We start from the raw sequence: 24,289 nt of genomic DNA, 5'->3' as shown, positions 1-24,289 counted from the left end.
GCCCAGTCCTCTTCATGTTTTCTTGTTTTTTGTTTTTATTATTTTATTTTATTTTATTTATTTTTGAGACAGCATCTCACTCTGTTGCCCAGGCTGGAGTGCAGTGGCACAATCTTGGCTCACTGAAACCTCCACCTCCCAGGTTCAAGTGATTCTCATGTCTTGGCCTCCTGAGTAGTTGGATTACAGGCATGTGCCACCACACCTGGCTAATGTTTTTGTTTTTGTTTTTGTTTGTATTTTTAGTGGAAACGGGGTTTCACCATGTTGTTCAGGCTGGTCTCAAACTCCTCACCTCAAGTGAGCCACCTACCTCGGCCTCCCAAGGCACTAGGATTACAGGGGCGAGCCACTGCACCTGGCCTGAAACTCTCCATGTTAAATGCCTTTTTCAACTACAGCCTCCCAGCGTTGAGAAATACACGGTGATGCAGGAAATAATACATGAAAACAAGCTGCTTGTTACATCTTGTGACACATGAGCAGAGAACCTTAAGATGCCTATGGAAACAATGGCGCTGGGCCATGTGAAAGGCATTACCTTGTTCTCCTTCATGAATGCCTCTTCGACTGCCTGGCGGCTGTATTCTCCAACGTACCATTCATTGTGCTGGACATCCTGCAGAACAGAATCACTTACAAATATTTTAGGGTCAAAGGAAAGTATGAATTACTGATTAATTAATTCAAAATTTACTTTTGTTCCACCAGTGCCTAATCACAGTTTAATCTATAGTAGATATTCAGTGCCTAACATTTAGTCCCTGAACTTGGAGAAGCCCACAGATACTTGCGGCAGAGAGACACAGAGAAAGTTACTACATCTGGGGAATTCTGAAGTCAACGGGAATCTGTTGAGAAAGGTCCTTCAGCACCACCCTCAGAATGGATGATAAGCCCGCTATCTATCAGTGCTTTCTGAATCCTCAGCTGCTGAGGCTTATTGAGGTGGAAATACGTGTTGTTTGTGAAGCCTACACTGCCCTAGTCACATACAAACAGCAGGGAGGGAGAGTCCATCTCTGCCACTTCCCTAGAGGCACAGGCGGCCGAGCTATGATTTCGATCCTAGTTTATCTAGCTTTCTCCCTGGGCCGCACTGCTTTATTTATATCAATGTTAAATGATTTTAAATTCTTTTGATGATCCAGACTAACTGGGAGAAGGAAAGGCAGTCAGGGAGATGCATCATGGACTTGCAATTCCTTCACAGGGTTCCGAGGATCATAATATTAAATTATCCTCCTTGTGAGTCCAGCATCTATAAGGTCCTTCCTCATTTAGTAGCATGTCAATCCATCCCTACAACACATTTTTGAAGTAGGCACGTCAGGTAGTATTAACCCTAGTGAAGATGGACAGTGAAGGTTCAGAAAGTCAAAACCTGAGCTGGGCGTGGTGGCTCATGCCTGTAATCCCAGCATGTTGGGGGGAGATTGAGACCAGCCCGGCCAACATGGTGAAACCTCGTCTCTACTAAAAATACAAAAATTAGCTGGGTGTGGTGGTGCGTGCCTATAATCCCAGCTACTCAGGAGGCGAAGGCAGGAGAATCGCTTGAACCTGGGAGGTGGCGGTTACAGTGAGTCGAGATTACACCACTGCATTCCAGCCTGGTGACAAAGCGAGACACCGTCTCAAAAAAAAAAAAAAAGTTGTCAAAACCTGTCACATGGTTGGCAAGAGTTAGGTACATGATATCAGGTCTTTGGTCTCTCATTCATTTGGAGTCTCTGGTCCACTGAAAAATAAACCTGATACATTCAATACTGAGATTCTGATTCTGTTCATGTGAGAACACACTGATGTCAACACCATCTGGAACGGTATGAGTTAGCTCTAACTCAACCCTGCAGTCTCACTTCCTGCCACCCCATTTCAGACATGGGTCTGGCCAGACAAAAGTGCTTGTACTCTGGACACACACAGCTTCAGGAATAGAACAAAATTGGCCCTACTGCCTGGAATCCCTCCTGGTCTTCACCTCTGCCTACCCAGCTCAGCCATTCTTTTGCATCAAGATGGGGACTAAAAGTCACTTCTTTTTTTTTTTTTTTCTTTTTGAGACACAGAGTTTCACTCTTGTTGCCCAGGCTGGAGTTCAATGGCACAATCTTGGCTCACTGCAACCTCTGCCTCCTGGGTTCAAGCAATTATCCTGCTTCAGCCTCCCATGTAGCTGGATTACAGGCATGTACCACCATGCCTGACTAATTTTTGTATTTTTAATAGAGACTGGGCTTCACCGTGTTGGTCAGGCTGGTCTCAAACTCCTGACCTCAGGTGATCCACATGCCTTGGCCTCCCATAGTGCTGGGGTCACAGATGTGAGCCACCACGCCTGGCCCAAAAGTCACCTCTTATTTGACCTAGTCCCTACCCCTTGCTGAAAAGGTCCATGGCAGGACCAGTTCTGCCTCACTCCAGCAAAGCCATGTGACAGGCTCTAGAGACAAAGGAAGCTGTGGAGCCCATCTCCCCACTGAAGCATGAACTGTCTGAGGTTGAAGTGGTCTCCTGCTTCCAGGGGGCCTCTTGGCCAGTCCATGGACTTGGCAGAGCTCAGTCATGGTGCATTTCATCTACTCTGTTTTTATTTATTTGTCCAAGTTGGAAGATGTTTAGAGATGAGTCCTGTGTTTCTCCAGGTGTGGTCATGCGGGATGGCTGGTGACTGTAACTGGTGCTTAGAAACTGAATTACGTATCTCGGAATCACTTGTGGGGAGGGAGTCCCCTTCTAATTCTCTTTCTAGTCCCCCTGAATAATTCAAAAGGAATGTTCCGTTTTGGCCTAATGCGTCTTTAATATCTCTCTGACATTTCTAATCTCTTCTTTAACAGAAGAAGAGCAGTCCTTATGCTGAGAGTCATTAGCAGGTGATGGGATCCTGCTGCAGTTTAATAGCTTGTTTTGTTTATATTGCAATGAATTTTTTTTTTAATTAGGGAAAATATTGTAAACCAAAAATATAATTCTAAGGCCTCCTAACCATCTGAATGGACTCCCTCCTCTGCCAGGGCACTGTTAAAATTTAACCCGAAAGACTGGTTTGGGTCATGACAGGAAGTAGGGGTCAGACATGCCTCATTATACCTCTCTGTCGTTAACATCAACACAGACTTTAAGTCTGAGAGGAAGCATTTACAATCTATTCTCTCGGAAGCCTGCTACCCGAAGGCTTCATCTGTACAATAAGAACTTTGGTCCAAAATCCCTTATCTTAACCGATAATAAGACCTCTATCTATCAGTGATATTCCCTTTCTGTTGATCCCAGGTCTTTAGATAAACTCAACCTATTGTTAACCAGAAAAATTTGAAATTTACCTATAACCTGGAAGGCCCCACTTCAAGCTGTCCCACCTTTCTGGACTGAAACAATGTATTTATTAAATGTAATCCCAACACTTTGGGAGGCTGAGGCAGGTGGATCACCTGAGGTCAGGAGTTCAAGACCAGCCTGGCCAACATGGTGAAACTCTGTCTCTACTAAAAATACAAAATTAGCCAGGTGGGGTGGTGCATGCCTGTAATCCCAGCTACTTGGGAGGCAGAAAAATCACTTAAACCTGGGAAGCAGTGGTTGCGGTGAACCGAGATCATACCATGGCACTCCAACCTGGGCAAAAAGAGTGAAACTCTGTCTCAAAAAAAAAAAAAAAAAAGAAAAGAAAAGAAAAAAAAAAAAGAAAAAAGGTGTATTTGATTGAAGTCTCCTATCTCCCTAAAAAGTATAAAACCAAGCTGCACCCTGTCGGGCACACATTCTCAAGACCTCCTGAGGGCTCTGTCATGGGCCATGGTCACTCATATTTGGCTCAGAATAAATCTCTTCAAATATTTTCCAGAATTTGACTCTTTTCGGCAACAATATAATAGGATTTACCATTTTAACCATTTGTAGTTGTATAATTCAGTGGCAATAAGTACATTCACATTGCTTTATAGCCATTTCCACTATCCGTCTCCAAAAGTTTCTAATGACTCCAAACTGAAACTCTGTATCCATTAAAGAATAACTCTCCATTACCTCCACCTCCTTCCTCAGGGCCCAGTTACCACCATCCTACCCTCTGTCTCTACGAATTTGCCTGTTCTAGGCACCTTGTATACGTGGAGTCATATATTTGTCCTCCGTGTCTGACTTACTTCACGCAGCATAATGTTTTCAAGGTTCTTGTATATTGTATCACGTTAGAATTTTATTCCTTTTTTATTCCTTTTATTCCTTTATTCCTGTTTCATTGTGCGTGTGTGTACCATTTGTTTATCCATTCATCTGTCAATGGACATATAGGTTGTTTCTATCTTTTGTTTATTATAAATAATTTTATCAACGTGGGTGTACAAATATCTAAGTCTTTGCTTTCAGTTCTTTGGGGCATACACTAAGGAATGGAATTACTTCTTTTTTTTTTTTTTTTTTTGAGACAGAGTCTCACTCTGTTGCCAGACTGGAGTGCAATGGCACGATCTTGGCTCACTGCAACCTCCAACTCCCTGGTTCAAGCAATTCTCCTGCCTCAGCCTCCCGAGTAGCTGGGACTACAGGCACGTGCAACCATGCCCAGCTAATTTTTGTATTTTTAGTAGAGATGGGGTTTCACCCTGTTGGCCAGGATGGTCTGGAACTCCTGACCTTGTGATCCGCCCACCTTGGCCTCCCAAAGTGCTGGGATTACAGGCGTCAGCCACTGCACCTGGCCTGAATGGAGTGACTTCTAAAGTCACTTTCTACGATATATAACACTGGTTAAAAAAAATTAACCAGGATAGTGATATCAAGTGAAAACAGGTCACCTTAAAGAGTATTATTAAGTAAATGTTATTATTGACAGGACATAGGTATGCCACAAATCATAAAGGCACATTCAAATACCTGAAATCAGGGAAATCCTGATGTGGTCTAAGCCTGTCTCATGCCTATGAGGAATTTGGGATCTGGGAGGGAGCGTGACCTTGTGTAGACCTCTAGTTAGCTCTAGTTAGAACCAAGGGATCCCCATGTTTATGAAGAAGGTGAAAGAGTAAAAGGAAACCGAGTATATGACAAGGGACAATAAAAGAAGGACTTTTTTTTGTTTGTTTGTTTGTTTGTTTGTTTGTTTTTGTGGCAAAGTCTAGCTCTGTTGCCCAGGCTGGAGTGCAGTGGTGCGATCTCAGCTCACTGCAACCTCTGCCTCCCAGGTTCAAGCGATTCTCCTGCCTCAGCCTCCCAAGTAGCTGGGATTACAGGCATGTGCCACTGCACTTGGCTAATTTTTGTATTTTTGGTAGATATAGTTTCTCCATGTTGGTCAAGCTGGTCTCAAACTCCTGACCTCAGGTGATCTACCCACCTTGGCCTCCCAAAGTGCTGAGATTACAGGTGTGAGCCACCATGCCTGGCCAGGATGTGAAAATATTTTCCAAAGTCTAATTTCAGATTATAAGACCCTTTTAGAATTAGGTAGAAATTAATATGAATATAAGGATAACAAAAGAGCTTTAGGATACTGTAAGAATTCACCAGAGATATCCTATTCATTCTGCTTCTGCTTAGAAATCTTCACAAGCTCTGTAGCACGACAGTGAGTAATAGCAGGGTATGGGATGGAGACCTGGAAGAGGCACATCCTCTGGGGTTTTACAGTGAAAGACTTTAATAAATAGCATCTAATGTGATGGAGAGAAAGCATACAAGATACAGTGAAAGCTTTATTCCCCCACCATAGGGTAATGTAAGTGAAAAATGGTGCAAAAATAATCAATTGTAGGGAATGAGCATATTTTAGAAAGAGACCACAAAATAGATGATGGACACACAAGAACACAGTTAGCATCCATTTGCATCTCCCCACTCTTTACATCTCCATTAGGGTGGGGACCATAACCTCTAGAACATTATCTGGCACAATAACTGCTCAACTAATGGTCACTGGACTGTTAACTGCAATGAGTGTGTAATACATGAATCTTTTGCTGGAAAAAAATTGCAACCTGTATATCCTAGTTAACCCCCACAAGATTATTGGACAACCGGTAAATATAAAACACATGTCTAAATATCTATATTTTTGGATTAATTTTTTTAAAAACACTTTAGAATCTGAAAACATGCCACTCAAAGAATCTGGTGAGAGACCAACATAATATGTTATATAGCAACATATTTAAAAATATTAAAATACTTTAAAAATATTAAAACCCAGTAATATGTAGCCAGAAGGGAAAAAGTTGAAGTCAAACATAAATAATCTCATTTTGGGCGTTGTTCAGGAAAGTTCTATTTAGATGCCAAGAACATCTAGAAGGACTTGGCAGAGAAATGTCTGCTTACCTTTCTATCAGACCTTTTGGGGAAAGGTGGTCTCCAGCTTGTGTATTTATAGGGTGATATATTTTCGTGAGGGCTGCAGCTGGCTGGAGGCTGGCATCTCTGAGGAGAACAGGGCTGCATGCCTCCTCTGTGATCTGGAAAGGTTAAATTCACATTTCAGTGTGATTTTGTGACTGGTGCAAGCAGTCTCCCACCTCCAAAAAGGAACTGAAACCCTTCTCTCCTTCCTATATCCGTGAGGACCTTCTTGGTCAACACCACATCAGCTCACTCAGTGGCTTTAATTCTCTCTGTTTTGTTCCCTGCCTGTAACTTTGCGCTTCCTCCTCTCTTTCCTTAGGACTCCCAGAGTCATCTTTTAATAATGTAATTCTGAGCCAGGCGTGGTGGCTCACGCCTGTAATCCCAGCACTTTGAGAGGCCGAGGTGGGCGAATCACGAGGTCAGGATATGGAGACCGTCCTGGCTAACACAGTGAAACCCTGTCTCTACTAAAAATACAAAAATTATCCAGCCGTGGGGACGCACTCCTGTAATCTCAGCTACTAGGGAGGCTGAGGCAGGAGACTCGCTTGAACCAGGGAGGCGGAGGTTGCAGTGAGCCGAGATCATGCCACTGCACTCCAGCCTGGGTGACAGAGCAAGAGTCCGTCTCAAAAAAAAAAAAAAAAACAAAAACAAAAATGGAATTCTGACTCTGCCACTCCCCTTGGTAAAATTTCTGACATGATTTCCTTTCTGCCTAGAAGAAAATGTAAATGTTTTCCTTCTGTCCATAAGGCTCTGAATGGACTGTCTATTCATATTTCTCCATCCACATCCTCATTTCTCCCCCAATTGTCTACTCTGTTCCGTGTGTAATGAACTCTGTTCATTTTTTAAAACATGACAAGTTTATTCCCTATTTTGGAAACACTATTTTTTTCAACTTGAAAGAATAACTTTAAAAAATGAAACGTCATACTTTCTAACCCAAAAAAATGACTGACAAACTATTGTTATTCCAACCTCGATATTTGACAGATACGTTAATAAAAATGAACAAAGTGAGCATGTCACTTCATGGAAAATAAGGGGCAGTGTCTGTTACTGATCATAAGATTGGAATTTGCAAGTGCAAACTGGAGTTTGAGGAATCTTGCATCTGCCACTGTAACACAACAGAAACCCAACATTTACACTTTTCTAATGTGGTGGGTGGTGCAAATGTGATTTTAAACAGATATTACATAATAACATTTATCAACAGTGGCAGTCCTGTTTATGTCTATTATCCATTATTTTCTAAGTCATCAATGGATGATGTTGCACAATCCTGCCTGGATGAAAGATAAATTCAAGTACAAGACAGACCGAGGGATTTTAAAGTAGCAGAATATAAAAAGTTCATTGATAGGGGTTTGATTTCACATGACACCTAAACTTTAAGACACTACCACTTGTCAAATGTTAAGGTGCTATTTTCTCTACATACCTCAATCAAAATAACATTTTCATTGCATGTCTTTCCAGTTAATAATAATAAAAAATATATATATTTTGAAATTTAGACCACAAACATGGAGTGAAGTGTAAGGAGGAATACCAAGCAAGACAGCTATAAGTTTATTGGTAATTTTAAGCAAGGAGTAACTATTTTAAAAACATAAAACCTTTAGGATAGATAAACATTATGTAAGTAAAATACTAGGCAAAAATAACTTATGAAATGGAAAAGAGGTAATCAGTGTGAATGCAGAATTATGAGTTTTTTAGTTGTAATTCATTCTAAAAAACATAACCAAAGTTACAGTTATGCTTAGTAACTTAACAAGAACTTTGAAAGGATGGGTTGCTTTTGATCCAGTAAATTTTTGAGATGAAATATTAAACATTAGCAAATACATGCCATTTTCCATAATATTTATATAGGCGCTAATTCTGCTTCTTGTAATCAAAAAGCCAAGTTTATCTCTAAGTTTACTAAGAAGAACACTACTTCTGATGCATTGACAATTTTATTCTAAGGAGACCAAGGATTGTAGCTTTTTTTTTTTTTTTTCTGAGACGGAGTTTTGCTCTTGTTGCCCAGGCTGGAGTGCAATGGCACAATCTTGGCTTACTGCAACGTCTACCTCCCCAATTCAAACGATTCTCCTGTCTCAGCCTTCCGAGTAGCTGGAATTACAGACACCTGCCACCACACCCAGCTAATTTTTGTATTTTTAGTAGAGTCAGCGTTTTGCAACATTGGCCAGGCTGGTCTTGAACTTCTGACCTCAGGGGATCCGCCCACCTTGGCCTCCCAAAGTGCTGGGATTATAGGCGTGAGCCACCATGCCTGGCCAGGATTGTTGCTTTTAATGTTGAGCTTAAGGGTGTTTGTTTTGAGGGCTTATTTGTATCAAAATATTTGTTGCAGAAAGCTGTTTGATCACTTAAAGTTTAAATTACCTTAATTGTGGTTAGTTAATTTCAGCCATCAATTTATATTTTTAAAAATGAGAATAAAACTAGAGCCATTCCTAGTTTTAAAACGTTATTTTGGCCGGGCGCGGTGGCTCTAAGCCTGTAATCCCAGCACTTTGGGAGGCCGAGACGGGCGGATCACGAGGTCAGGAGATCGAGACCATCCTGGCTAACACAGTGAAACCCTGTCTCTACTAAAAAAAAAAAAAAAAATGCAAAAAACTAGCCGGGCGAGGTGGCGGGCGCCTGTAGTCCCAGCTACTCAGGAGGCTGAGGCAGGAGAATGGCATAAACCCCGGAGGCGGAGCTTGCAGTGAGCTGAGATCCAGCCACTGCACTTCAGCCTGGGCGACAGAGCGAGACTCCGTCTCAACCAAAAAAAAAAAAATGTTATTTTATAAATAAAAAAAATGTAAGTTTCAAACACAAAGAAGAATCTGCACTTTCAGAAATAAAGCATTCTAAGTTTTTTGTATTGTTTGAAAAAAAATATGAATTTCAGATTGCTAAAATTTTAGCATGCCATTATTAAAAATATTTAGCATAACCAAAAGAAGACTGATACTGAAATGTATAACTTTCAAGAAAAAGAAAGAAAGGAAAACAAAGGCGAGATGAATCTAGTATACAGCAGGACAAAAAAATTAAATACAAATCAGGCAAATAGGAGGCACAACATATATAAAAACAGACCCCAAAATATCAGTAAGCACAATAAGTGTCAAAGGTGCAAACTTACCTTTAAAAATCAGATGCAGATTGATTTAAAAATTCCAGTTATTTGCTAATTGCACTTCTAACATGTAATTACACAGAGAGCAAAAGGATGGAGACCTGTATACCAGACAAATTCTAACCAAGAGAAAGCCAACAGAGCTGTACTAATACACAATAAAATTGACTTGAGACTTATTTAAATGGTCATAATTAACTTTTCAACACGGATTGAAGAAATAGGAACATACTCAAGAGGAAAAAATAACCATTTTCGGTATTTCCTATCACTTAGATAGTGTTGCATGCATAGTAATGTTCAGTGATCATGAATTTTTCATGGTATTGTGGCAACTGATTTATTCTTTTTTAACCTTTGGTGCCTTGCTTGGATATTTTAAAAGTCCCACTTGAAAAAGAGCATTTGGAAACAGCTATGCATTTGTAGTTTGTTCAGAGAATGACTTAAAACAAAACAGAACAAAGAAACCAAAAGAACAAGTTTGCCAAGTAAATTTTCCCTGAAAGCCTGGTTGGATCTTTGTTGAATGAATGAATGAAAGAAAGTCTGACTCTATAACTCGCTGTAAGTATTTAATTGATTTTGTTTTAAAATAATTGAAGCAGTTAATCTTTGGAATTTTTTTTTCTTAAATAAAACATTACATTTAAGTTTTATAACCCCATGAAATAGGAGTTTCCTAATATGGAGAATGGAGGGTCACAGAAATGAAGCCACAAGATAAGGGGAAGAACATTGGGACTAGCACAGTGGAGGTGCACAATAAATTTGAGGGAGAGTAGCCTAATAGAAAAGGCATGGGTTGAAAAACCATACTGATATCAATAATTACTAACATTTAAAATTCTTATGCATTATAGATTAAGCTCTTAGCAGTGTTTGATCATATAACCACCCCATCAAGGCTAGCTGTGAGTGTTGCTAATATTACTAGAGAAACACAGTTCTAGGCCTCCCTGTTGTAACTTACAATAAAGCATTTTATGTTAAGCAGGTAGTCTGCAAATATTTATTCGAAAAATTTAATTCACTCTTATACACAATTTAAAAAATAATTTTATAAGAAAAAGAGGCTGGGTGCGGTGGCTCACGCCTGTAATCCCAGCACTTTGGGAGGCTGAGGCGGGCGGATCACGAGGTCAGGAGATCGAGACCATCCTGGCTAACACGGTGAAACCCTGTCTTTACTAAAAGTACAAAAAATTAGCCGAGCGTGGTAGTGGGTGCTTGCAGACCCAGCTATTCCGGAGGCTGAGGCAGGAAAATGGTGTGAACACGGGAGGCGGAGCTTGCAGTGAGCCAAGATCGCGCTGCTGCACTCCAGCCTGGGTGACAGGATGAGACTCCATCTCAAAGAAAAAAAAAAAAAAGGAAAAGAAAAAGAGCCATCTATTTTAAAGCAAAGAGAAAGCATTAGTGAACATAAACTAAAAATAAAAAAGGAAAAGAAAGCAGATGATCTACAATCCCAGACTTAGAGAATAACGTTGTTACTACTTTGGAATATAACCAAAACTGGGGCCTCTTCCAACATGTCAAAATATTTTTTTCTGTCCTGAGATCCACTTGCTTTGGGTTCCTAATAGTTTAACTTGAATGCATTTATCAAAGAATTGAGGCCGGCGCGGTGGCTCAAGCCTGTAATCCCAGCACTTTGGGAGGCCGAGACGGGTGGATCACGAGGTCAGGAGATCGAGACCATCCTGGCTAACACGGTGAAACCCCGTCTCTACTAAAAAATACTAAAAAACTAGCCGGGCGAGGTGGCGGGCGCCTGTCGTCCCAGCTACTCGGGAGGCTGAGGCAGGAGAATGGCGTAAACCCGGGAGGCAGAGCTTGCAGTGAGCTGAGATCCGGCCACTGCACTCCAGCCTGGGCCACAGAGTGAGACTCTGTCTCAAAAAAAAAAAAAAAAAAAAAAAAAAAAGAATTGAGCCAAATCTGTTTATCAGGCAGTAACCGAACAAGAATAACTGAACTTCCCCAAAATTATTTTCTCATTTGTAAAAATAAGTATAATAACATGTACAACTGCGGGGGTGTAAATTTCACTCCGCTGCATGAATGCCTATACCTGATGCATTAGAGAATTCATTAGACCGATAATTCTAGGAGTGTAGACGCTGCGTGTTGTTTTCTGACTACTTAACATCGCCAAGTACTGGTGATCCAGGCATGAATTCATACCCAGTAGAATGAGTATCAGTTCAGTAGCTGATGGAGGAACATCGCAGGTGTGCTTAAGCACTGGTTAAGAGAAGGTGGGGTGGTCTCCACTCTGTATTCTCAGGGCTCAGCCCAATTTTTGGTATAAACCATGTTCTTGGTGGATGTTTGTTTACTGAAACAGGAACTAACGAAGGCTCAAACATTTCGCCATCCATCTCAGGCTTCTTTCAGCAACCTTGTTTCCTCTGAGATGAGGTGAGATTAACTGACAGTAACCTAAGCAACCCTAGTACAGATGATCTACTTACAGCCCTGGGGTGCTTGACTAGACTCATCTGTGAAGGCCATTTCCATTGCTCTATTCCATTCTTCAATTGCTCTTTATTTGTGCTTGATTTTATATTTCAGGTTAAGATTCTGAATTTCTCTCTAAGCTATGATTCTGCTTCCCCATCCCTGCAATAAAACCTCCATAAGTAACACCCCTTCTGAGCCCAGTCAGCCTCTGGACTTTCCTCCGGGATGCTCCAAGTCTTTTCCTCTTCATCCACTCAGATCTGACCTTTAGGACTTCCATTCCTGACATCTGATGACTAGGGATTGAGTCCATTGGGTTTATTTTAGCCCTCTTTGGGCACCTTTTAAATAAAGGAATCTTTTTTTGGGAAACTCATTAGCAATGTGTGTATGAGAGGAAGTGAATTTATCAGCTTGGTTTTCCAGCCTCAGGCCCAGATGGCTTATGGCAGCAGTGATATGAAGGCATGATGGAAGTCCGTGAAACAACCTACAGGTCCACTGAGGTCATTTGGGTGGGAGGAAGAAAGAGAATGCAGAAAAGGACAAAAGGACATTAAAATGGATCAGTTGCCTACTACATGGCAGGCAGAGGGCTGCGTGTATGTGTGTGTTGTGTGTGTGTGCAAATACTGTATTAATATGAATATATCAGTTAACATTACTACTTGAATTTTATGGAAGGGGAAAGGTAAAGCTCAAAGAATTAATTTGTTCAAAGTGATCTTACTATAAGGAGAGAGATAGAATTAGGAGCAGGATCAGTAGAGAACCTCATCCTCCCCACAATACCCTGTGGGCTTTGCTTCCTCCAGGTTTAAACCCCCTTTTCTTTTTTTTGGCTCAACAAAGAGAGATTCCAGTGCGAGATGTCAACACAGAATCTTCATGGCACATAGAGTGAAAACAGGAAGGACAAATGAATATGATGGCAGTAGTTTGTGCAAAATGATTAGTAATATCAACACCCACCACTAACAGTCATGGAACTCTATATTTATATGCCGCTTCAGACATCGCCACAGATGTGATATCCTTCTGATTTTTACTTTGCAAACAGTCACTAAGAGATGTCAGTTTTATTTTCTTCATTTTGGAGATTTTTCTTGAGACAAATTTGTTTTGCACCCAATGGATTGGGAAAAATTAAGTTTATCAAAAACAACTGTTGGAGAGAATGGGGAACAATGGAGAGTGACACACTGTTGGTGAGACCAGTCAATGTCTGTCTACTTTGGAAAACACATCTAGGGCAGTTGAAGAGATGCATGTCCTAAGACAGAGCAATTTCATGAAGAGAATTTCTTATGAAGGGAAATGATCACATTTTATACATGGGACAACATCTGTACTAATGTTGATAGCATAATAATATTCATAAGAGGAAAAACTAGAAACCACCTAAGTGATCATATTTAATCATGGATTAAAATTATTGTCATAGTAATGCAATGGAAATGAGCTAATTACATCTGTATGCATCAGCTCAGTGGCTCTGGGGTTCACAACAGCTAAGTCCCAGAGCAGCAATATCGCAGTATCATGACTTACCTGTTTATTTGATAATTCTGAAAGTGCTCTTACCTCTGTTTTGCACGCTGTGGTTGCTCGTCGTGAATGAAGAACTATAAGAAAATATGTTAGAATTCAAAGAATGTTAGTATTTCCCCTTGGTGGTAAAATTCCACTCAGAGGCAAGGTCAATGATAACAGCCTGAAGTCACAGTTATAAAGCAGTTTATATTTTACTGGATAAGCTAGAAGAATCATTTGTTTTGAAAGGCACTAGGAGGCATGTTCTCCTCCTTTGTCAAGCTGGCAATATTAGACGTGGAACAAACTGACCATATAAGTTCTTCTCAGGTCTTTTCAGTGAGTGCATATCATTATTCTTCACTTTTTGAAGTCATGAGTTTAAACTTGCTTTGTAGCTACAGTCACTATGGAACACAACATTTTGCTGGTGGGGGCTCAAAATCTATAGAAACTGTTTACCAATTGAAAGTCAACCGTAGAGTGGAAGAAGAATATAGAAATTATTGTATTCCTTCTAGAATTGTGTGCTGAGTAAGAAAACTTAGTGGATTATGATTAAAAAAAAAAAAGCCAAAGAAAAAGAGATTATAAAACTATAAGACAAAATAACAATATGCATTTCTAACTACAAAAATGATATTATCAAGACTGTTCATCAGTGGCTTTTCTTAGCACTCTACTTAATACTTAGCTCTGATTTTCTGGTTCATTTTGTATTGTGGTCAGCATCATCCATATAAGCTCCAGGTGCTACCACAGTTAAATCTAATTACATGAGAGATGCTCTATTCCAAGGACTGTGCTATTGACTAAAGCCTCTGGGTTAATTAAATGAAACCTGATCCATTTCTAGTGCCAATGAAATCAACTGAGCATATATCTGGTTTATGTTGTCACCATAAAAGCCCGAGGTCATGTATTTTGCTTTGTGGATAAAAACGCGAGCAGTTCATCCAGTCACCATACTACGCTGTGACTGCCAGTCAGACTGCTACTGAAATTCAAAATTTGACTCCGTTAAAACCAGAATCCTTTTACTAGCAGCCAGTGTACAATTCTGTTAAATGTCTGGGAAAAAATAGGGAATAGCAAAATTTTTCTGCTCTAATAGTTTAGGATTTTTAGAAAATGTTGAAAAGAATAGAAATGTCCTCTGTGGATATTCTAGAAGTACATAGTTGATATGAATATAAGCAGAAAAAAATAAAAGCAAAATAATGCAAACGAAAATTAAAAGGCCTGCCGCGGTGGCTTAAGCCTGTAATCCCAGCACTTTGGGAGGCCAAGGCAGGCAGATCACCTGAGGTCAGGAGTTCAAGACCATCCTTGGCAACATGGTGAAACCCTGTCTCTACTAAAAACACAAAAATTAGCTGGGCGTGGTGGCATATGCCTGTAGTCCCAGCTGCTTGGGAGGCTGAGGCAGAAGAATCGCTTGAACCCAGGAGGCAGAGGTTGCAGTGAGCCGAGATCACACCACTGCACTCCAGCCTGGGCAATGAGAGCGAAACTCTGTCTAAAAAAAAAAAAAAAAAAAAAAAAAAAAAAAAAAAAAAAAAAAAAAAAAAGAAAGAAAGAAAGAAAAAGAAAGAAAGAAAGAAAATAAAAATGATGACTGTTTGGTTTAACAAATATGTGTTGAATCCTTACTAGGTACATGGTATGTTCTGGGGAATAGACAATACAGAAGACATGGCCTCTGCCTGAATGAAGGTTAGTTTATAAAAGAAACACATCCTTGTATCATAATTATAATGCAGAATAAATGTTATGGTAAAGGTGTGCACAGCAGAAGTTTCCGTAGTAGTAAAAGCTCATGTAAATGAGACAAAATTGCTTTCATTTTCAGGAAAGGCTTTAAGGGAGAAAGATGAACCAAGCTGACCCCTGAAGCACGAATAGGAGTGAGAGTGTATTCTAGGCAGGTAGAGCAGCACATGCAAAGGCCCGGGGCAAGGAGGCATGGCCTTTTCTGCAAGAGACCAGAAAGCAGTTCCTTCTAGAGGAAAGGGAGGGTGTGGAGATGATCAGTATCGTTGGAAGACTAGTGCAATAGCCCAGGCAAAAGGTGATAGTGACTGGGCCATGCAAGGAGCTAGGCAAATGGGGGAGAAATAGACATTCAACACATGTTTTAGAGATATAATTTTGGGAGCTGAAAATGGAGGGGATAGAGGAAGAGTGAAGATGGGAAAGAGAGCTAACTGAGTTTACTGGGATGAAAAGCTTTGCAGAGGACATTGTGGGTTTCAGAATGGGACTAGAAACAAAGAGTTTGATTTTCACCTTTAGGAGTTTGTGCTGCCTGGGACTTAGCTAAGGAAAACTGCTCAATGGGTCATTAGATACACAGGTCTGGAGCTAAGAGAGGTGGTTTGCAGAAGATAGGGACTTGGGAATTATCAACATGGGGCTGAAGTTTGATGCTGGAGATAGATGTGATTACGCAGGCCTTAGAGATAGTAAAGAGGCCCTCAGATGAATTCTGAGGAATAGCAACATTTAGAGGTCAGTTTGGGAAAAAGTCCAAGATGAGGAATTAGAAGAAGCAGCAGTCAGTTAAGAGAGGAAGAAACATCAAGACTCTTTATTCAATAAATGAAACAAACAAATAAATAAACAAAAGAAGTGAAACCACATCAAATAACTAGTACAGAAATGAGGCCAACTGGAGAGCTTGTTATTTTTTCACTATAATGTAATGTGTGTATTTTTTACTTTTAGAAAATTACATGAAGAAAGGGGGCTGGGCATGGTGGCTCATGCCTGTAATCCCAGCACTTTTAGAGGCCAAGGTGGGTGAATCACTTGAGCCCAGGAGTTCAAGACCAGCCTGGGCAACATGGTGAGACCCCCTTCTCTACAAAAAGTACAAAAATTAGCTGGGCATGGTGGCATGTACCTACAGTTCCAGCTACTCTGGGGGATGATGTGGGAGGATCGCTTCAGCCCAGGAGGTCAAGGCTGCATTGAGATGTGATTGTGCCACTACAAGACAGAATAAAACCCTGTCTCAAAGAAAAAGAAAGAAAGAAGAAAGAAACAAAGAAAGAAAGAAAGAAAGAAAGAAAGAAAGAAAGAAAGAAAGAGGAAGGAGGAGAGAGAGAGGAGGATGAGAAGGAGGAGGAGGAGAAGGAGGAGGAGGAGAAGGAGGAGGAGGAGAAGGAGGAGGAGGAGAAGGAGGAGAAAGAAAAGGAGGAGAAGGAGGAGGAGGAGGAGGAGAAGGAGGAGGAGGAGAAGGAGGAAAAGGAGGAGGAGGAAGAGGTGGAGGAAGAGGAGGAGGTAGAGGAAGAGGAAGAGGATATTGTGGTGGGGAAGAGTTTTGTATTTAAGCTGTTTGGGGCTTAGACACCAGACGGTCCCCAAAGCACAGTGAAGCTACATGTCCTAGTACCCACAGGCCAAATAAAGTTACTGAAGGTGCCAAATGGGACCAGGGAAGAAAGTAAAGGAGGGAAAGGAATAGGGTATGGTGATCATGCCCCCGATATACAGGGCCTGGCAATAGCAACGAGAGCGAGTGTTCACTGGGCTCTTGCAACATGCCTGACTCTGCCCTAGGTTTCTCGTGTAAGACAGTGAGGTCGCCCAGGTCACATGGTTCACTGCTGATAAACTCAGGCAACCTGGCTTCAGTGGATCCTGCTTAACCACTATTCTGTTCCATCACAAACATGGTACATTCCCAGCAAATACTTACTGAATCAATTAAAGGCAGCATTTTAGCCATGGGCAGGCACCAGGGATAGTCAGGATTTATGGGCTGCATTTTTAGAATCAAGTCCTTATGGGCAGCACTGGCTACTGAACAGTGCTTGGACTCTGAGGTTGGGCTTGGCTTCCATGGTAGAGGGCTTGGTCTTTCTCAGCTTTATGTTTTTCATCTGAAGAATTGATGCAAATTATCTCCTGGATTCATTAAGCTTTAAGCTGGGGTTCCATGAAGGAATAGGAGTGTTCTAAGTAGGGAGAGGGTGGAGAGGAGCAAATATGGGGGGAGGGACTACAGACGGGAGAGGGGCGCGTGCCAGTGCCATGCATTCAGTGGCATTGTGGTTGCTGGCAGGCATCTGATGAGGCTGCAGTGCCCCAGAATGAGAGGAGAGTGGCTTGAACTGAGGTCAGAGGCACTGGCGAGAATGAGATCATAAGGGCCTTACAGCACCTAATACTGGAGGCCCTGGATTTTGTTTTAGGGCAGTCACTACTAATTTAGTGACTTTGGTCAATAAATATCCTGCCTGAGTCTTGGCTTCTTTAACTGTTCAGTTGGGTTGACAGTTGTCACAAGAAGCAGGGCAGGCAAGTATCTAATCCGATGATTCTGATGAGGGCATTTTGAACAATGCTTTGTCACCTGGCCATCAATTGCTGTTCAGAAGTAACTAAAGCTTTTGTGTGGTCATCAGCCCAGAATAGTTTGAAAAAACCCACTTTTCCTCCCAGGTTGATTAGCATCCTTTCCAATTAATCCCATCTGGTTAATCCTTAAAATTTCCCAAACTTCTCTAACACTCAATCATTTATAAATTTCTGAAAGAACAACATTATCAAAATCAATAACAGCCGTAATTCACAAGTTTCTCCTGAACCTCATTATTATTATTATTATTTTATTATACTTTAAGTTCTAGGGTACATGTGCATAACGTGCAGGTTTGTTACATATGTATACTTATGCCATGTTGGTGTGCTGCACCCATCAACTCGTCAGCACCCATCAATTCATCATTTATATCATGTATAACTCCCCAAGGCAATCCCTCCCTCCTCCTCCCTCCCCATGATAGGCCCCAGTGTGTGATGTTCCCCTTCCCGAGTCTTGAACCTCATTATTGAGCTTCAGACACAAAGACTTGTTTCTCAGAAAGTCTTCATGATCATTTATCTGAGACAGCACGTGGCCTGACCCCCAGCCTCAGACCTGAGAAGGGATTCCTGGCTCCTTACCTGCTAATGGCAAGTGGAATCTCTTGAGGATTTTGGTTTTGTAACAGATGAGTTGATTCAGGCTTCCTCTGGTTATGAGGGACTATATAAAACAGTGACATAATTTAGTCAGATTGCAAAAGAAAAATAATTGAGAACCATTAGAAGCCCACTGGAACTACTATAATTTCCTCTAAGTAATCTCTGATTGTTAGAAGGGTGCTCTTGATGGTCAGTGGAAACTGTAACTCACATATTCTACAACTCTTCTGCCTCCTGAGAAGGACTTTTATATTATTTATATTTATATGTTGTAAAAATCACTTTGAATATTTACAAGCTAGAACACATTGTTGAACCTCCCAGAAGTACAGAATATTACATTGGAAGGTATTTAGGGATTATTCTGGACCTGTGATTTTAAAATATTTTTAGCTTCATCCTCATTCATTCATTCATTCATTCATTCATTCATTTATATCATCTGGCAAATATTTACTGAACAGCTACTATGGGACAAGGACTCTGCCAGAGTCTGGGAATACAGTGGAGAAGAAGACAGACATGGTTCTTACATTCTAATGAAAGGAAATGGAAATAAGCATGCAAGTAAGTCGATAAGAACGTGTCTATTAGGCAGTAAAATGATATAAAGGAAATGAAGTACTACTTTGAGATACAGAGTGACTATACGTATGGCTAAGAAAGACCCTTCTGAGAGATGAGACCTTAACAAGAAGAAAGTTATATGAAAGGACTGTTCTGGCTGATGGAGAAGATTGGGGTGCCCAGCTTGTCATGGCACTTGTATTCTCATGCCCTCCTGTGATCAGGCAGGTGAGCTCCTAGGGTTCTGATGTAGACCAGCAGTCTCTACCTGGTTCCAACCAGGGATACAATTTCTCAATTTTTTCCCCCCCTCGATCATCAAGTTTTTAAAAGTTCTGCCAACCATACAATCTGGAGTTATTTAGTAATTACATATGCAGTTTATGTTACTGCTTTTTATTTTCTTTTCATCACAGACAGATTTAACTAGCCATCCAGAATTGCCAAGGGCACATCATAATACTATGATATAAAATCTCATAAAACACTCTCCCAGCTGTGACCATAAGTAATAAAGCAAAGGGTGCATACAGGCACCGGCGTGTTTTAATTGTGCTTGTTGCTCTGTATTCTGCCCAAGGTTCATCACAAACTGGACACCTTTGATCGAAGGACTGTGATTACTTGAAACATGAGTTAGCGGCTGGTCCATGAATCATGCATCCCATAAAATCATTTCATGTCATTAGTAGCCACCCAGAGTATCTGCCCCTCTTGAGCTGAACAATGCCACGTTGTTGTGTTAACACTCATTGTTGTGTTGTCTGATGAAACAATACCCGAACATTTTAGTTAGGATGTTGAGCTGTATTGTGGGAAAGGGCATGGTTTCATTTAGGTTTGTGAATTATTTAGGCTTGCCAACAACTCCTACCCCTCCATCAGGGACTCACGGGGAATCCATAAACCCAATTTAGGCCTCATTTCCAGTTTAGCTTTGTCAATGTGTAGAGAAGAGCAGACCTGAGGCTCACAGAGGAAATGCAACTTGACCAAAACCATACAGTGATTTTGTGGCAGGCCTCTGAAATCCTAACCGAATATTGCTCTGTTGAACTATGATGTCTTTTGCGAACTCTTTGGGCTGTGGTGCAGGCCCTTTGGCTCTGGACTTAATTCATCATTCTGGAGGAATGGAGAACAGTATTTCCCAGGTGAATATGAAAGTACTACCTGCTTAGCATCCTACCATTTAGGATATGAGTGACTGCTGGATTGCATGCTTGCACAACAACACCAACACTGTAGAGGTATGTGCATGTGTGTACATGTGCGTGTGCATGAAAGAGACACACATGTGTGTGCATGGGTGACATCAGAGGCAGAGATACCAAGAGCTTCTTTGGAGCAGGGGACTAGCTATGTCTTTCCAAAGTGGCGGAGGGTGACAGTGTAATGCCTTTTGGTCCGCAGCGTATGGCTAAAGAAAGATGTCTGGTCTATTCTGGATTTAAATCACCCTGTTTAGACTAGAGGACTCTGAGGTCCTTGGGATGTATGTGTGTGCATGAGGATCACGTCATCATGCACACACATACATCCCTATCCCAGGCTTCCAAACAATCAATCCCTTTCAATAATCATAAGCACTGTAGATCTAGAAAGAGAACCAATCTATTAGTATTAGGGTAAGGAAACAAATGTAAACAATTCACCTTTTTCTGCTTCAAGGACCTGTATTGAATTAAAAAAAAAATATTTACTGACTTTTGATGACAGAGAATTTAATATAATACTATGTGTGTTTTCAGAGCATTTGGTTGGTAGAATTTTGGTAAAATTTTTGTTAGCATAGTTCATATTTTTTTTAAATCTACAAATAATTCCTCAGAAAACTGAACAAAAATAAAAATTTTGTAATCAATGTGTGAAGGAAAGACAAGTCCACAGTCTGCTGATGGGACTATCCGTTGCTTTGACTCTTTTAGAAAGTAATTTACCATAATTATCTAAAACCTTAGAAATACTCTTATTCTTATCTCAATAATTCCATTGATGAGACTCTTTTTCTAAGACACAACCTGAAATCTGAGCCAAGTTCTATGCACAAAGATGTTCTTTGCATCCTTACTTTTACAGAGTTAAATTACTGGAAACAATCTACGTGCCCAGATAACTAACTGAACATTGTTAATTTTGGTACTGTACTCACTTACTGGAATATTATAAAGACACTCTAAGTATTTATATAGAGAATGAAATAAGATTGTAAGTATGCATCCATGTGACATTTAAAGTTTGGAATGAAAAATGGACCAATGATACATTTTTATGCAATTATATTTTATAGTCATGTATATTTGTGTGTATGCAGAATAAATGATTTGAAGTAATACGATAAAATATTAAAGGTTGTGCTTAAGCAATAAGGCTATGGTTAATTTTTTCTTTATACTTGCTCTGAAATTTCTATTTTTTAAAATAAGCATGGAAATATTCACATTATCCTTTTTAAATGTAGCCATTTATCTTCCCAAACATTTTCTTTCTCTTTCCCTCCTTATGGTGGTAGAATTCTTGATCATTCTTCATTATGAAAATCTTCATGCTTATTGGGCTTATATCTTTGGGCCCTATTCTACTCTACCCTTGAAGAAGCAAAAAGCATTACAGTAGGGACAGTGTTTGCTGCAGTATTTATTTAACTGCAGATAATTTTGTGAAGTCCATTTATATATTGCATCAGTTGAAGAAGACCTCAGGTATCATTTAGATGAGAACTGCTTTAACCAGGGGGATGAAATAGATCATTGAATGGCCTAGTGGGGTCCATGAACCTTCTGAAATAAAAAGCTAATTTTTTTTCTCTCTAAGTATGTGTATACATTTTTTCTTTTTCTGGGGTGAGAAAGGTTTATTATACTTTTCATCAAATTTTCAAAGTGGTGTGAGGTCCATTAAATGTTAAAAACAGTTGGTTTAGGCCGGGCGCGGTGGCTCAAGCCTGTAATCCCAGCACTTTGGGAGGCAGAGACGGGCGGATCACGAGGTCAGGAGATCGAGACCATCCTGGGTAACACCGTGAAACCCCCGTCTCTACTAAAAAATACAAAAAACTAGCCGGGGGAGGTGGCGGGCGCCTGCAGTCCCAGCTACTCGGGAGGCTGAGGCAGGAGAATGGCGTGAACCCGGGAGGCGGAGCTTGCAGTGAGCTGAGATCCGGCCACTGCACTCCAGCCTGGGCGACAGAGCGAGATTCCGTCTCAAAAAAAAAAAAAAAAAAAACCAGTTGGTTTACAGATGAGGTCCCAAAGGGTCATGCCATTCTCCTAGATTCCCGCAGTCATCTGAAGGCTAAACTCACCCTGAGCCCAGCTCTCCTGACTCATAGTTGCATCACAGATAAGAAACTTTTGGCAACAAATTGCTTAGAGAGGCATTGTACGCCTCCCTCTGAAGCTGGCCAACAGAGAAGACTTTTTATTTCAAAGACTTTGGCATTCCCTAGGATTCTGGAAAGAGGACATACATTTCATTATGGACAGAAAATCAAAGAAACTCTATAGGCTAAGTAAAAAGAGTAATGAATCCATTCTAGTGACTGGTTTGAAAGTATCCCTACTGAGTCTCCCCCAGGACTTTGAACCTGGCTGTTCAAAGTGCTCAATCCTATGCAGCTCTCAGGCTTGTCAACAGTGAGGGGAAGAAGAGACGCGGAGAGCAGTTGTTTTATTTAATTGAGACCAACCAACTTTCGGCTTGAGGGCTCTGAATTTAAAATCAAATGTAGTTAGAAAAGTAGCATGAAATCACTCATTTTTCTTCTGTAACTTTTTTATTGTTAGAAAATAACCATAGTCAAGTTAAATAGTAGTATCTCTTTTATTACCTGTCTCCCTCTTTCTTCTTCCTCTTTTCTTTTCCTTTCTCCTCCCTCCTTCCCTTTTCCTTCCTCCTTTTCTTTCACCTTCTCTGCCCCCTCCTTTCATGCCTTCCTTCCCTATTCTTTTTAGTTATTTTAGTTCAGAGCTATTTCTGTATGTTTTAAGGCAGAGAGACACGGCGGTGGGGAAGACACCTAGACTTTGGGATTTCCAGGACTGGCCCTATCTCCTCCCAGCTGTGAGGACTCTTTGCCACTTCTCTGGGATTTCGTTTTTCTCTTAAGGCTTTGTGAGTACAAAATGAGACAATGAGTCTTTCCTTTCTCTGAAAACTGTAAAATGCCACGTGAATTTGAGTGGGGGCAGGTAGCACATAAAAGATTCTGGTCCACAAGACAGTGTTCAAGCAAGCACTGAGTGCAGGCACAAGCACAGCTTGCCCTGATGGGCTTTTGTGATGAAGAAATGGCCTTGAATCTCAGCCCAAGCAAACAATGGGGAAGTGTCTTGGCAAAAGATAAGGAGCAACAATGTGTTTTTCCACTAGACCTTCTTGTTCTTTAGATAATATCAACTTCTAGCAGAATGCCAACTAAAGTTGCAAAGAAAACAAACAGTCCTGCACATTTCCTGCCATCTAAGGCTGACCCCCATCTCCTAATTCCTTTTTGCTTGTTTGTGATTGGGAGGCCTACTGTCCTCTCAGACTGACCAATGGGTTATGATTTGAGGTCATCGTGAGCAGCACCCAACTATTACTCAAGATACCTAGGCCTAGCTTACAGGAAGCAGGGGACAGAGTCCTGGATTCAGGCACCTTGGATGTGTGGGTTCCCCCAGCAGCTGAGCATCGCCCCAGCCTGCTCCTTCCAGGAGATACTAAGGAAGTGCCACCCCTCCCAGAAGAGCATGAGTCTGGTGAAGTCCTCAGTGGAACCAGAACTGTTTTTCTCATCAAGTGGTTATGTATGTTATCTTTCTTGACATTATTGTCTTGTGGATTAGGGAGATTAGGGGTAATAAATGTCTTGTTTCAGTGACAAGCTAGAAATGTGACTTTTTGATTTTAACATTCTCACAAAACCAACAAATAAAGCAAGGAAAGAAATTCATGTCTAAGATCTAGGTAAGAGCATAGGTCAAACACAAAGACAAGAACAAAATTCCTTAGAGTCCAGTGGGAGTGAGGTGAGGCCACTTGTGTTGTTGGACAGTCTTTCCATCAGTCATGGTAGCCCCACTAGCCTCGCAGGGAACTTGCTCTTTGGGCCCTGAAGGGAATCAATACCCTTGGAAGGCTCTACTACAGCTTTATCTCACATGTCTTTTATGCCATTTATTGAGCCTCTACTGGTCACCTGGCCATTTGTGCACTACTTACTTTTGACTTTATCACATCAACTTTGCAAAGAAGTGTACC

The 24,289-nt window shown here is 40.9% G+C and overlaps 1 protein-coding gene across 2 annotated transcripts in view; it reads right to left on the bottom strand.

Annotated features, from left to right (window-relative positions):
- CLNK (cytokine dependent hematopoietic cell linker) overlaps positions 1–24,289 on the bottom strand; it is a 239,013-nt gene that overhangs the window by 17,403 nt on the left and 197,321 nt on the right. For both annotated transcript variants that reach the window (XM_030917832.1, XM_010357596.1), the window contains exons 13-17: positions 20,701–20,719; positions 18,458–18,539; positions 13,556–13,596; positions 6,322–6,455; positions 542–619 (exon numbers count right to left, since the gene is read on the bottom strand). In XM_030917832.1, the coding sequence (XP_030773692.1) occupies positions 542–619; positions 6,322–6,455; positions 13,556–13,596; positions 18,458–18,539; positions 20,701–20,719 (354 nt within the window). The remainder of the gene's footprint in view (positions 1–541; positions 620–6,321; positions 6,456–13,555; positions 13,597–18,457; positions 18,540–20,700; positions 20,720–24,289) is intronic.

Source organism: Rhinopithecus roxellana, chromosome 2, assembly GCF_007565055.1.
Source record: "Rhinopithecus roxellana isolate Shanxi Qingling chromosome 2, ASM756505v1, whole genome shotgun sequence".
Classification (NCBI taxonomy): Eukaryota; Metazoa; Chordata; class Mammalia; order Primates; family Cercopithecidae; genus Rhinopithecus; species Rhinopithecus roxellana.
The sequence above is the reverse complement of the archived record's forward strand: the minus strand, read 5'-3'. Positions and strand labels throughout refer to the sequence as shown.